General features: G+C 46.3%; 1 protein-coding gene across 1 annotated transcript in view; it reads left to right on the top strand.

Moving 5' to 3' along the window:
* The window catches only part of SYCP1 (synaptonemal complex protein 1), a 181,692-nt gene that overhangs the window by 71,429 nt on the left and 94,839 nt on the right, over positions 1-15,424 (top strand). The window contains exon 4 of the mRNA XM_082248011.1: positions 12,533-12,697. Within this exon, the coding sequence (XP_082104137.1) occupies positions 12,533-12,697 (165 nt within the window). The remainder of the gene's footprint in view (positions 1-12,532; positions 12,698-15,424) is intronic.

Below are 15,424 nucleotides of genomic sequence, written 5' to 3'. Positions count from 1 at the left end.
ATTCATGAAGGTGTTGGCCACGGTACTCACCTTACTCAGACAGAGAGGAATTGCGGTACTGGGGTACCTGGACGACCTTCTTCTGCGAGTGGGATCGCGTTCCGTCTTACAGAACGATTTAGACATCACTGTGCGAACTTTACAAGAGTTCGGCTGGACGCTGAATTTTCAGAAATCAGCTCTGACTCTGTCCAACAGGTTGGATTATCTGGGGCTGACTCTGGATTCGGTCTCGGCTTGAGTGTTTCTCCCGGAGGAGAAACTGCAAAAGCAGCAGCATGCGATTCAGCTTTTGTTGTCCAACCGCTGTTCATCTCTCAGTACTTGCATGCAAGTGCTGGGGTTGATGGTTTCCACTTTCGAGGCAGTTCTGTTTGCTCAGTTTCACACAAGACCTCTGCAGAGGGAGATCCTTGCAAAATGGGACAGGAACCCTGGATCCCTGGACAATGTGATCAGGTTGACCCGGGACAGGAGGGGCTCCTTGCTGTGGTGGCTCTGCTTTCCGGTGCTTCGTCAGGGAAAATCCTTCCTTCCCTTATACTGGACAGTGATCTCCACGGGCGCCAGTTTGTCCGGGTGGGGAGGTACCCTGGGCAGACATTCGGCCCAGGGGGTTTAGACTCACGAGGTGTCCGCTCTGCCGATCAACATCCTGGAAATCTGGGCAAACAGACTTTGTCCCAGTGGACGGATCGTCTACAAAGGTGTCCGGTAAGGATTCAATCGGACAAAGCCACGGCCGCAGCATGTTTAAATCATCAACGGGGCACAAGGAGTGCCCTTGCGGCCAAAGAAGTGGCTGGTATTCTGAAATGGGCAGAACAACATGTTCCGGCCCTCTCTGCTGTACACATTCCAGGGGTGGACAATTGGCAGGCAGACTACCTCAGCCGGCAGGCTCTGAGTATGGGCGAATGGTCTCTCCATCCGGAGGTGTTTCAACAATTGTGTCTCTGGGGTGGACTCCCGATGTGGATCTACTGACTTCTCGCCTCAACAGGAAGGGTCAGAGGTTCGTAGCAAGATCTCGAGAACCCTTGGCAGAGGCAGCAGACATTCTGGTGGCCCCCTGGGGTCAGTATTGTCTAATTTATGCCTTCCCTTCGTTACAGCTCCTGCCAAGACTCCTGCACAGGATTGAGGCAGAGGGGATTCCAGCTATCCTGGTGGCTCGGGACTGGCCTCACCGATGTTGATACACAGGGTTGGTCGCCGACGCTCCTTGGTGGCTCCCTCTCAGAGAAGATCTGTTGTCTCAAGGTCCGATCTTCCATCCTGCTTAAAGTCGCTGGCTTTAATGGTCTGGCTATTGAAAGGCAGGTACTGAAAGATTGTCGGATTTGGTGATTCCTACTCTGTTAAGAGCAAGAAAATGCTCTGGAAGGTGTATATTACTTGGTGTGAGGCTCCCCACGTGCTTTGTCGATATCATGTCTGCTGGAATTTCTACAAGAGGGTGTAGAAAAGCGCTTAGCTCTGGGCACCATTAAGGGCCATATTTCTACGTTGGCAATTTTTTTCAAACGCTGTTAGCCTTGAATTTCTTGGTTGAATTTCTTGGTTTACACTTTTGTGCAAGGAGTTCGCCATATGGCCCCTACTGTGAAGTTCCTTTTGGATCTGGATTTGAGGACAGAAATTGGCCTTCTTGGTGGCCATTACTTCGGCGCGCAGGGTTTCTGAATTGGCTGCGTTGTCCTGTCGGTCACCTTATCTGGTGGTTCACAGGGACAAGGTGGTTCTTCATACCTGTCAGTCATTTCTTCCTATGGTTGTCTCGGGCTCCATTTGAATGAGGACATTGTGTTGCCTTCGCTGTGTCCTAAGCCAAAACATCCAAAAGAGATTGCCTTACATTCCTTGGATGTGGTTCGTGCCATCAGGGTGTACCTGGCGGCGACTGAAACTATTTGTGAATTAGATTCCTTATTTGTACTTACAGATGGACCCCGTAAGGGGCAGGCTGCATCTGCTGCAAATATTTCCAGGTGGATCAGGCAGACGGTGGTGCAGGCCTATTCCATTAGGGGCCAGGTCCCTCCTTTCCCTGTCAAGGTGCATTCTACAAGGGTGCTTAGTGCCTCCTGGGCTTTCCGTCATCAGGCGTTGGTGGTCCATGTGTGCAAGGCAGCCCCCTGGTCGTATGTGCATATGTTCACCAAGTTTTACAAGGTGGACATCCTGGCATCTGCGGATGCTGCTTTCGGCCGCAAAGTTATGCAGGCCGCTGTTGTGGAGGCTTTGGCCTCTTGAGTGTGTGTTTTTTTACGGTTGGTGGGCCACAGTTGTTCCTGGTTGGGCTCCCTATAGTCTGGTTGGCTATTTTTTTTCTGTTAGCCATTTTTTTGTTAACAGTTTGCTGTGTGCCCAGCCCTCATCATGATACTCTTTGGGACATCCCAACGGTCAATGAAGATATGAAGCAGTGTCCTTCAATGAACGAAAGAAAACTGGATTTTTTGTCTTACCGTAAAATCCTTTTTCATTGACGGACACAGCACCCACCCCTCTGTGGAGTTGGGTTATGTATTCTTCTGACACTGCTTGTTACAAAACTGACGTCCTAGAGCAGGAAGTGGTCAAAGTCTTGTTAACTTTGGTTAACCCTTTTCTGCCTAGTGTCCTACTCCTAGGAAGAGCAGCATAACCCAGTGGTCAATGAAGATATGATGCTGTGTCCGTCCATGAACATCAGAGAACAGGATTTTACGGTAAGACAAAAATCCAGTTATTTCTGACCTCCTATCCCAACTGTGTGCTGTACTGTCCTGTGTAGCAGCTCTTTTTTTTGTATTTAGCATCCCAGCCCTTCTTTTCTGTCATGCAGCTCTCATTAGGACTTTAACAAAATGGTGGCCATCTGCATACAGACACAGACTCCCTGTTGGATAAATGTGAATAAGATGGGGATCCTGACAGTTCTGTTTGCCAGTGCCCAGCCACCTGAAGGTAGCAGCCAATAACCCAGTCATCTCTGACTATCCGGTGCCCTGTACTCCATGATTTTACAGGTCAAAAATTATTTTTTCATGTAGTATTACATAGGGGCATATTTAAATATAAGACAGTGAATGAGAATTTACATACAATCACTGTGAGTAAATCAATCACTGTAATTTAGGTCACATAAATCTCATAGTTTGTCATTCTCAAAAACAGTCCAAATCATTTTGACCACTAAACACTAAAATTTTCATGGAGCAGATTCACTTTCCTGTTTTTTTAAGCAATACATTTTTATTGAGTTTCAAGGTATAAACAAACAGTAGGATCAAACAACCGAACATTTAACAAAAACATCAACAAGTTCCACTGTCCAGTACAAATAAGCGAGAAAATACAGGATACGAGATGAAGGCTGTAATCAGATATACTATCATAGATGGAGGTAAATAGGTTTATGCGGAAATGCAATCGGCAAGTATGAAAATACAGTCGAGGTGTCTTGACGTTCCTCCCGAGCTCCGGTACCTCTTGGAGCAATGACTCCGGGTCTCGGGGGGTGATGTTAGACATCCCAGTTCGGTTGAGAATCATTGGGTTAGTGTAGAGGAATTTATATCAGGATCATTTATCACAGGGTGCGAGGTATGGCCAAATAGTCCAGGATTTCTGAAAGCTATGATATGTTAGCACATTGATGGCTAGGGAATTTTCTGATTGGTAGTTAACATTGACCCCATGGCTACTACTTCCGATAAATTAGGAGTGAGTGTTGTTTTCCACTTTCTAAGAATGAGAGTTCTGGCCTCTAATAGGATCTGAGTGATTACCTGTCTGTCAGAGGGAGGGTAGTTATCAATGTATACATTGAACAGTGCTAGTTCAGCATTTGGGGGAGAAAGAATTCCTGTGCAAGATGCAATGCATTTAAAAATAGAGTTCCAGAAGCTGGTAAATGAGGGGCATTCCCATAGGACATGCTGTAGAGTACCCACCTTACCACATTCACGCCAGCATAAAGGCAAAATAGAGGGTGTCATTTTTGCCAATCTATAGGGGTTGTAATACCATCTATTGTTGATTTTAATCGTCATTTCCAAATGGTTTGTACAATGGGAGTATTTGTATATGGAGCGCATAGCCATTTGCCACTGGTGAATGGTTAGTTGGGTGTTCAAAGCCTCTTCCCATTTCAGCATATGTGTAGTTTTTTGGGGAGGAAGTTCTGAGGTCAGAATATTGTAAAAGAGGGAAATTCCTTTCCTCATGGGGAATTCAAGCATGAGGGAGTTCCTCAACTGTGTATTAGTGCGTAGATCAGTAATAGGATGCTTGGCCAGGAAAAAAAGGATCTTAGAAATAATAATGGAGGAATCCGGCGTTAAGTTAAATTCATTAAATAGGTCTTTTTTTTTTTGTGTTAAAGATTCAGCGCTGAATTATGAGAAAACAATATGTAGACCAGCAGCTAACACTTCAAGGGCAATCAAAAACACCTTAAAACAATGTATAAAATAGTAGTGCAGCGCAGTCTAAAATCCTCTGATAGATATCCCACAGAGACAAAATCAACATAAAAATGCACAATGATATAGATATAAGTATTGCGAGAGACAGTCCATAGTTTGAAGATATGCAAGAAAGGAAAGGTAGTCCACTTGTGGTTCGGTGAAAAAACGCACAGTAAATGTGACTTCCGTGCTTGCAGCTTCCCTCCACCAAGCAATCTCTGCCTCTCACCTTAATAACGCGACCCTACGGGGTCAAAACACATATATCTCTCAAAAGAATCAGGGAACACAGCTCCAAGGTCTCAAACATCAGATGCCGCAGAAGCAATCCTTTACCGCAGTATAATGTCAAGGATAAGCACCAATCCAGGATGCATCCCCCAAGCCATGAAATAAAAGAAAAGGGGATCTAATGCTCTCTGTATGTAACATTTAATTAGCTCATAAGCAAAGGAATCGCACTTACATGATATCCGACATATAAAAGCGAGTAACAGTATGCAGAGCCTGCAGCGTGCTGGGACCGTGCTGTATTACTTCCTGGTTAAGGCCATGGATCAGATGGACCAATCCCTGTACGCGTTACGTCCGAGATGGGCGTGGACTTCCTCAGCAGGGTACCATATCTTTAAACTATGGACTGTCTCTCGCAATACTTATATCTATATCATTGTGCATTTTTATGTTGATTTTGTCTCTGTGGGACATCTATCAGAGGATTTTAGACTGCGCTGCACTACTATTTTATACATTAAATAGGTCTTCCCTATTCTTAAGCCTACCTTGGTTATAGAATTGAGATAGGTTAGAGAGACCTAAGGAAGAGAGATGACTGGTATCTAATTTATGGATTTTAGTTTTAAGGAAAGGTAGTGGAGGTGGGTGGGTAGGAAGTAGGTTAGTTAAAGGTTGTATCTTGTTCTCCAGGCTTGTAGGGAGGATTTAACAGTAAGGGGCAATTTCAGAAAGCTCCAGGGGATCCATAGGTTTCTGATTAGCATTAGGCGGAGGTCCTTGGTAGGTACTACGTGTGTTTCTATAGAGGACAAATAGGTGAGTCATCATGTGTGAACCAGTGTTTGAGCTGATCCAGGCGAGTAGCCCAAAATTAGGCTGAGAGGTCTGGTAGACCTGCACCTCCAAGGTGTGTATGTTTAATGAGGATGTCGTAAGCTATACGGGCTCTTTTGCCTAGCCAGAGGAATTTTTTGAGTATACCTGAAAGGGCATTCAATTGTGTTTTGGTAAAGGGAATGGGGAGAGCTCGGAATAGATAAAGGATCTGAGGTAGAACGGTCATTTTGATGGCAGCTATTCTAGCACCCCAAGACAAGTCGAGTTTGGCTATTCGGGTTAGGTCTGTAGTGATCTTTTGTATTAGAGGGGTGAGATTAGAGGAGAGGAGAGTGGATGTGTGAGAGGTAAGGAAAATGCCTAAGTAAGGAATTTTATCTTTTGTCCATGGGAAGGGACATATAGTGTTTAAAAGCTGTATCATGTCCGGATGTACTCCCAAATCAAGGACTATCGATTTGGAGGCATTTATTTTTTAGTGTGAGATGTCACTAAAGTTTAGAAGGATGGGGTAAGCGGCAGGTAAGGAGACACCTGGGTCTGTAAGCATTAGGATGATGTAATCCGCGAACAGGTTGATTTTATGTTCTGCATCTCCTAGGGAAAAGCCTTTAACATCAGATGCTGAGCAAAGTGCTTCAGCTAGGGGTTCAATAGTTAGATTGAATATGGTAGGGGAGAGGGGGCACCCTTGGCGTGTGCCGTTTGAGATTTTGAAAATTTTAGAAAGTGCACCTGAAGTGTAAACTCTGGCTGTGGGGTTTGAATAAAGAGCTAGAATGGCAGATCGTATATTACCTCTTAGGCCGAATTTAGACAGTGTAGCTTACATATAGTCCCAGTTTACCCTGTCTACCGCCTTCTTTGCATCTAAAGCAAGGAGCGGAGAAGGCGTTCAACATTTTTCAGCCACATGAAGGATGTTCACGAGTCGCCTAGTGGCGTCAGAAGTTTGGAGTCCGGGTATGAAGCCCATTCGGTCCTTTTGAATTAGGGAAGGCAATACGGATTGAAGACATCTAGCTAGCAATTTCGCGTAGATTTTTATATCTGTATTCAGGAGCGAAATGGGGCGGTAACTGGATGGCTGATAGGAATCTTTCCCTGGTTTGGGGATGGTGACAACATATGCTCCCAGCATCTCTTCTGGAAAAGCCGAAACTTTGGTTGCTTTAGTGAAGATGGCTGCTAGGAGAGGTATTAAGGTTTGGTGATGCAATTTGTAATATTCACTAGGGAAGCCATCTGGGCCTGGGGATTTGCCATTTGGGAGTAAGAGACAGTGGCGTAGCGTGGGGGTGCAGGGGGGGCCGGCCACACCGGGCGCAACATCTGGGGGGGCGCATTTGCTCCGCAATGTCATGTCAGATGTCACTCACTCTGTCATAGGCTGGCCGCCGCCCACTAAGTCTACTCTCGACTCTGCCCCTGGCTCACTCACTGTCACTGCTTCGGCTTGGCAGCTCGGCTCCCCAATCCGATCCAGCTGGTGTCTTCCACTGTGGAGTGGTGGTGGGGGGAGACAGGCCAGGCGTGCGCCGTGCGGTGCGGAGATGGACTGTCTGGGGGAGGGACTAACCAGTGCAGCGGCCACCCAGCGCAGCGCGGGAGACGGGGAGAGAAGAACCACACCAGGCCAGCAGAGCAGCAGAAGAAGCCGGCGCGGCGAGGAGGAGGATGACAGGACAGGAGTCAGAACAGGACAGTCAGCAATTTCAGCAAAGAAGGCAGGTGAGACGAGGCCAGAGAGATAGGTGACAGTGGTGCTGCAGCAGCCAGGAGGAAAACCTAGCCTGGGGTCGGTCGGGACAGATGAAAAAAAGGTAGGAGTAGTGTACTGACTCTGGCTGTACTAGTCCCTGTCTGACTGAGTGACTGTGAGAAGACTATGTAAAGGGGATCTATTTTAAGGGGAACCTGGCCTGCTGTAAGGGGGGAGATCTAAATGGGGAACGGGACCTCACCTCACCCTGGCCTGCTGTAAGGGGGGATCTATATGGGGGACCTGATCCCCCATATAGATCCCCCCTTACAGTAGGCCAGGGTGAGGTCCCCCATATAGATCCCCCCTTACAGCAGGCCAGGGTGAGGTCCCCCATATAGATCCCCCTTACAGCAGGCCAGGGTGAGGTCCCCGTCCCCCATATAGATCCCCCCCTTACAGCAGGCCAGGGTGAGGTGAGGTCCCCCATATAGATCCCCCCTTACAACAGGCCATGGTGAGGTTAGGTCTGGGGTCCCCCATATAGATCCCCCCTTACAGCAGGCCAGGTTCCGGACCTCACCTCACCCTGGCCTGCTGTAAGGGGGGATCTATATGGGGGACGGGACCTCACCCTGGCCTGCTGTGCAGGGTCCCCCATATAGATCCCCCTCACCTCACCCTGGCCTGCTGTAAGGGGGGATCTATATTGGGGACCTCACCTCACCCTGGCCTGCTGTAAGGTGGGAGATCTATATGGGGGACCTCACCTCACCCTGGCCTGCTGTAAGGGGGGATCTATATGGGGGACCTCACCTCACCCTGGCCTGCTGTAAGGGGGGATCTATATGGGGGACCTCACCTCACCCTGACCTGCTGTAAAGGAGGATATATGGGGGACCTGCCCTGACCTGCTCTAAAGGGGATCTATGGGGACCCTGCTCTAAAGGGGATCTATGCCATAGATTCCCCCTTTAGAGCAGGATCCCCATAGATCCCCTTTAGAGCAGGCCAGGGTCCCCATAGATCCCCTTTAGAGCAGGTCAGGGCAGGTCCCCCATATATCCTCCTTTACAGCAGGTCAGGGGGATCTATGGGGACCCTGGCCTGCTCTATAGGGGTATCTATGGGGGACCCTGCTGTAAAGGGGGATCTTTGGGGACCCTGCTCTAAAGGGGGATCTATAAGGACCCTGCTCTAAAGGGGGATCTATAGGGACCCTGCTCTAGCTCAAGTGCTAATTTTTTGTGGGTTAGGGGGCGCAAATTACTTGCCTTGCCCCGGGTGCTGACAACCCACGCTACGCCACTGGTAAGAGAATGTTTTTTCTTATTTCTTCTAGTGTTATGGGGGCGTTTAACTTGAGGAGTGGGTCTTCTGAGAGTTGTAGTAAATTAAGTTTATCTAGAAACTTGGAAATTTCTAAGGCGGATGGTTTGCGTATAGATGGGTCACTAACAAGATTGTAGAGAGAGTGGTAATGCCCCGTACACACGTGCAGATTATCTGAAGACTTTTGTCTTCAGATTTACCTTTTCTATGTAGTGCAAGGGCCTGCCGGATTGAATACAAATTGAAAGTGTTTAGGTTTGACCTCATATTATATGGTTTTGGTAAGTCTGCAGACAAAAGTCTTCAGATAATCTGCACGTGTGTACGGGGCATATTAGTTAGCAAACTCATCCGCTCTCTCTTGGGGGTGGGTTCGTTTATGGGCTGAATGTGGATGGGATAAATGGGATATCCTAGATTTGGCCTGACGGATTTAATTCTGTTGGCTAGGAATTTACTAGCTTTATTAGCTTGAGCATAGTAGGTTAATTTAAGTTTGCGGAATTGTTTGTCTTGTTGTTCCAATAATAAAGTACGCAATTCGAACTTGAGATTGCTGAGGGTATTAGAGGTCATAGCATAGGGTCAGGGAGTAGCTTGTTCTTAGTTTCCAGGTTATAGATTTGGGATAAGATTTCTGTGAGTTTAGAGTTATATAGTTTCTTGAGTTTGGAGTTTTGTTGTATGCATATCCCTCTTATGTAAGCCTTGTGGGCTCCCCACAAGATCCAGGGATCTGAAACAGAGTGGGTATCACGTACCTGGAGGTGAGCCTGAACGGTGAGGAAGGCCTCTCTTACGCCTCTGACTCGGGACCCCTGATAGTGCAGACAGGAGGGGCCGAGTATAGAGTAGCACGAGTGCCTGATGTAGCTGGAAGCAGGCTGAAGTCCACAGACAGGGATAGCCGGGTAAGTCCAGAGCAGGTATGCAGGCAACAGGTGCTGGTGGCAGGAGCGTAGTGAGACAAGCCGGGTCAGAAGCCAAACGGTCATACAGGAGCCAGAAGGAGCAGACTGGAGCGGAGGTCAAGGGACAAGCCGAGGTCGGTGCAGGCGGAGAGCAGAGGATAGTCAGGACAAGCCGGGTCTGGTACTGGTAAACAGGATACAGGTAGCAGGTTCAGGTCAACAAGGCTGAATACAAAGCAGCACTGGAGCTGAGCAAGGGCTGAGTTTAAATAGTCCATTTGGCGCCAGCACCTGTCACGTTGCGTGTTCGCGTGCTTGCGTGCGCGCATTCGCGCATGCGCATTTGCCAAGTCCCGGCGGGATTGAACAGAAACACAACTCTGAACAGAAAACCTCTTCTTACAGTGGGAATTGAGCTAGAAAAATTCTCGGAGATGCCAGAAGATATATTTGCCACTGTCCAAAGATTGCAAGGTCTTAACATTACATTGCCAAATAGGTGTTGTCCCTCGAGGGATCCCCTCCTCCACGGTCAGCTCAATCACAGCGTGGTCAGACCAAGTGATATCCTTAATGACCGGGGAGGAGGTCCTTCCCAAGAGTTGCAAGTCTACAACAAATAAGTCAATTCTAGAATAAGATTGATGTCTGGAGGAGTAGAATGTGTAATGTTTTTCAGATGAATGCTGACACCTCCAGACATCATAAAGCTGTTCTTCGCGAAATAATTGTTGTAATGAGACCCTTCGGCCACCAGGTGAGAAGGACGAATCCATCACCGGGTCGACCGTCAGGTTAAAGTCCCCACATAAAATGAGGTTACCATATCTAACATATCTAAATAATTTTGAACAATCGTCTGAGAAAAAGCAGCTGGTGCGTATTGGGTGCATACAGGAATACTAATGTAAGGTAAACCTTTAAAGTCTCCTGTTAAGATGATATAGCGCCCCTCCTGGTCAGACACTAAGTCCTTGATTTGTAGAGTGATAGTATTCTTCACCGCTAGCAAGATTCCTTTCTTTTTTTCCAAGGACGTTGCCAATAAGATGTGTGGAAAGTCCCTGTGGGTACATTTTGGATGATTGGAGGCTTGGAAGTATGTCTCTTGAACTGACACTATGTCAGCGTGGGAAGTTATCACTTCCTTCCACAGGGCAAACTGCTTGGCCGGGTGGTTCAGACCATTTGCATTGATAGAAATACATTTAAATGGCATACTGATATATGTAGTATAGTTTGCATTGTTGTCGTGATTGCTGCATAATAAAAGAATAATAGGCATTGATATCCTTAGTAACGGTTGGCTTGAAAAAGTGAGGCTTAAGTTCAGTGGACATTGGATGTAAACCAGGGTGGAACAGAGGTAGAAAAATGCAGGATGTAAAAAAAGGACCGGTAGTTAGGTCCGCGATTGACTAGAACAGTCAATAGATTGTGGGGATGAAGGGCCATAAGGATGAATTAAATCCTGTGGCCTGGGACCATGTTAACGTGGATGTGAAGTAGGGATACCTCCAGTGTGCAATTTTTTCTGCGAGGACCGCTTCCTGGAGACCACTTGCCATTCATTGGAGAGTGGGATGGGGGCTGGGGCGAGGTGTGGGGATTCCTCGGGGGGAGGATACCCCAACAAATCGATGCCCTCCTCCAGAGTAGAGATGGTCGTGGTGGATCCATTATGAGTTATGGATAAGGATGCAGGATATTTCCATTTATGGAGGATCCTGTGATTCCTTAACACTTTAGTTATTGTAGCAAGATTCTTCCTCTTCTGTAAGGTGTGTCTGGAGAGATATGGCAGGATCTGCAGGCCCAAAAATTCGGCTGGGAGCTCATTTGTTTGTCTGAAAGCTGCAATAATTTTATCCTTAGCTTGGAAGAAGTGGATTTGTAGCAGGACATCCCTGGGGATATCTGCCGCAAGGAAGGCTGGTTTAGTAAGCGTATGAATCCTGACAATTGAGAGATCAGATTTGGATATGGAAGGGGCCAGGGTGGAGAATAGCCGGGTTAGTCTCAGGGATCCCCCTTATTTTCAGGTTGTTCCGTCTGGATCTGTCTTCCAAGTCGGCAACTTTGTCTTTCAACCATTGAATATCATCTGCGTTTTTATTATGTGCATCCACCATGGTATTGAAAGATAATGCATAGTTCCCTAGGGAAGATTCTACAGTGTTAATTCTATCTCCCATGGAATGCATTTCTTGCTTGAATTGCTGCATACAGCTCATAATATCTGAATGTAAGGATGATCTTAGGGAGTGAAGCAGACCTTTAAGTGTTGTATCAGTGATCGGTTGTCCCCCTGTTGAAAATGCATCAAAGGGGTCATGGATTTGTGATGCAGGGCCTGGTGGTAATGCAGATAAAGTTACCATCTCCCTGCCTGTCTCCTGCCACAATTTAAGAGGCGAGGTAGTGTGAGGTTTGGTTTTTGCAGGGCTCCTAGCCGAGGGGCACACTGGGGATAAGGATCCTGAGGAACCCTCGCTATCAGGGTTGCCTACCTGGCGATATGGCAGTGGATTGCTCTGGATGTTATTGCCTCGTGCTGTATTGATATGCGGACCACCGCCATTTTGGCGTAGTCCAGCTCCAGGAGGCCTGATGAAAGTTTCCAGTTTTGCCAGCTGTGGGAAGTCCTTTTTTTTGGGCGTGTCATGTCAGCGGGCGTGAGGGGAGTCAGAGGAGCTCCGATTCGGGTGAGTGGTGCAGTGGAGGTATGCGGGATGAGTCACGGTCCTGGGCGGCAGAGCGGAGCTAAGATTCTATGCTGCCATCTGTAGCACCGGTCGTCACGCCCCCCCCCCCCCCCGCCCGAACAGATTCACTTTCAAATGAGAGTATTACGCTTCTCTACTCTTAGCAGAAACCCTGCTTTCCATAATCTGGTTCCAGATAAGGGAATTACTGACAACATTTTACTAATAGTGTTGTTTAACTTTACATTTTATTTTTTAAATATTTGCTATTATTGATCCCTTTGGTGTAGAACTATGTATTATTTTATGCAGATTTGAACTTTTTATTTGACACTGTATGTTGTTGTACAGAATGCAGAATCTCTTAATCAGTTATATTCCAAGCTGCATAAAGAGGCTGAGAAAATAAAAAAATGGAAATCTGTTATTGAACTTGAAATTAAGGAAAAGGAATCAAAACTACAGGAAAAAAGAAAAATCTCAGATGCTCAGCAAACGATCATTAAAGAGTTGCAAGTGAGTAGAGCAGCAGTTGTATTTAAATGCATGAGAATTGAGGTCAATAAGAACAAAAGTTTCATGACATGCATATTACCCTGTATTGCTTCTTAATTGTTGCATAATTCTTAAACTTAACTTTATTTTTAGCCTGTTGGTAGAAAATGGAAAGCTACTACACAACGATTAGTACAAATCAGAACACCTGAATATCTTTTAAAAGGCAACATCCCACATACGCAGCCATATACACAGTTGCACCTCATAAAATTAGAATATCATCAAAAAGTTAATTTAGTTCAGTACATCAATTCAAAAAGTAAAACTCATATTTTATATAGATGCGTTACACACACAGTTATATATTTCAAACATTTCTTTCTTTTAATTTTGATGATTATGGCTTACAGATAGTGAGAACCCAAAATTCAGTATCTCGGAAAATTTGAATATTACATAGGACCAATAAAAAAAAAAATAAAAATAAAAAATAAAAAAGGATTTTAGATACAGAAATGTTGGCTTACTGAAAAGTATGTCCATGTACAGTCTAGTATGCACTCAATACTTGGTCGTGACTCCTTTTGCATGAATTACTGCATAAATGCGGCTTGGCATAGCGGCGATCAGCCTGTGGCACTGCTAAGGGTATTATGGAAGCCCAGGTTGCTTTGATAGCGGCCTTCAGCTTGTCTGCATTGTTGGGTCTGGTGTCTCTCATCTACCTCTTGACAATATACCACAGATTCTCTATGGGGTTTAGGTCAGGCGAGTTTGCTGGCCATTCAAGCACAGTTATACTATGATCATTAAACCAGATATTGGTACTTTTGGCAGTGTGGGCAGATGTCAAGTCCTGCTGGAAAATGAAATCAGCATCTCCATAAAGCTGGTCAGCAGAGGGAAGGGTGAAGTGCTTTAGAATTTCTGGGTAGGAGCACAGTGGACTAACACCAGCAGATAACATGGCTCCCCAAATCATCACTGACTGTGGTGTAATTTCACACTGGACCTCGTGCAACTTGGATTCTGGGCCTCTCCACTCTTCCTCCAGACTCTGGACATTGATTTCCAAATGAAATGCAAAATTTACCACAGCCTGTGATGATTTGGGAGGCATGTCATCTGCTGGTGTTGGTCAACTTTATGGAGATGCTGATTTAATTTTTCAGCAGGATATGGCACCTGCCCACACTGCCAAAAGTACCAATATCTGGTTTAATGATTATGGTATTACTGTGCTTGATTGGCCAGCAAACTTGCCTGACCTAAACCCCATAGAAAATCTGTGGGGTGTTGTCAAGAGGAAGATGAGAGACACCAGACCCAACAATGTAAACAAGAAGAAGGCCACTATCAAAGCAACCTGAGCTTCCAAAACACCTCAGCAGTTCCACAGGCTGATTGCCTCCATGCCACGCTGCATTGATGCAGAAATTCAAAAGGAGCCACAACCAAGTATTGAATGCACATTATACTGTACATGGACATAATTTTCAGTAAACCACAGTTTCTTTCCATAATGCAGTGCTGTGATACATCAATATTATATGTGCCAAAAACAAATCACAAAAAAAAAAAAAAAATTATAAAATACCTACTGTCTACTCTGTGAAAACAATAGTAGTTCATGTGTCTGTTATAAATTCACATAATTCACAAATATATGTGCTTCCAAACATACTTGCATTATGCTAAGAAGCCTGCAAAAACCACACCAGTGCACAACTTGATTCCCAACAGACAGGAATTCTCTCCAAATATATGCCTCTCTTATTACAGATAGGCATTTACCGCTTTAAATGGAGATAAGCTACTGGCGATCACTAGGTGCGCTCCTCATCCATTCCTCAATCGCACTTGTTACCCCAGTACTCTCACATAAAAAAATATATAAAACACACCCCAATGATGCAGTAAATTCAAGACCAAGCGATTTTATTAAAAATAGTTACAAGAGCAGGCAAACAATGTGCATATCTAAACGCTTTAACCACTTCCCGCCCGCCCTATAGGCAAATGATGGCGGGAAGGTGGTAACATTATCCTGACCGGGCGTCATATGATGTAGGTGCTTTACCATGTGACCAGCTGTGTCCAATCACAGCTGGTCACATAGTAAATAGGAAGTGACGTTGATCGGCTTTCCTCAGTTCGTGTCTGACAGGCACGAGTAGAGGAGAGCCGATCTGCGGCTCTCCTGACAAGGGGGGGTCTGCACTGGTAATCAGAGCATTGGTTACCAGTGCAGACCCTTGGGGGGGGGGTGCCACTAGAACCACTGGGGATGCCCACCCATGACCCTAGGGATGCCCACCCATGACCCCAGGGATGCCCACCATGGCCACCAGGGATGGCAATCAGGGCTCAGGGTGCCCTCCCCATCAGTGCTGACTGCCAGTGCCCTCCCCATCAATGCTGCCCACCAGTGCCCATCATTGCCATCTATCAGTGCCGTCCACCAGTGCCCATTATTGCCCACCAGTGCTGCCTATCGGTACCCATCAGTGCCGCCTATCAGTACCCATCAGTGCCACCCATCAGTGCCCAGCAGTGCTGCCTATCAGTTCCCACCAATGCTTCATATCAGTGCTACCTATCAGTGCCACATATCAGTGCCCATCAGTGCTGCATATCAGTGCTGCCTATCAGTGCCACCCCATCAGTGCCTCCTCATCAGTGCCTGTCAGTGCGGCCTCATCAGTGCAGGAAAAAACATATCTATTTACAAAATTTTATAACATA

The sequence above is a fragment of the Pelophylax lessonae genome (assembly GCF_965119305.1).
Source record: "Pelophylax lessonae genome assembly, chromosome: 2".
NCBI classification, from domain to species: Eukaryota; Metazoa; Chordata; class Amphibia; order Anura; family Ranidae; genus Pelophylax; species Pelophylax lessonae.
The sequence above is the reverse complement of the archived record's forward strand: the minus strand, read 5'-3'. Positions and strand labels throughout refer to the sequence as shown.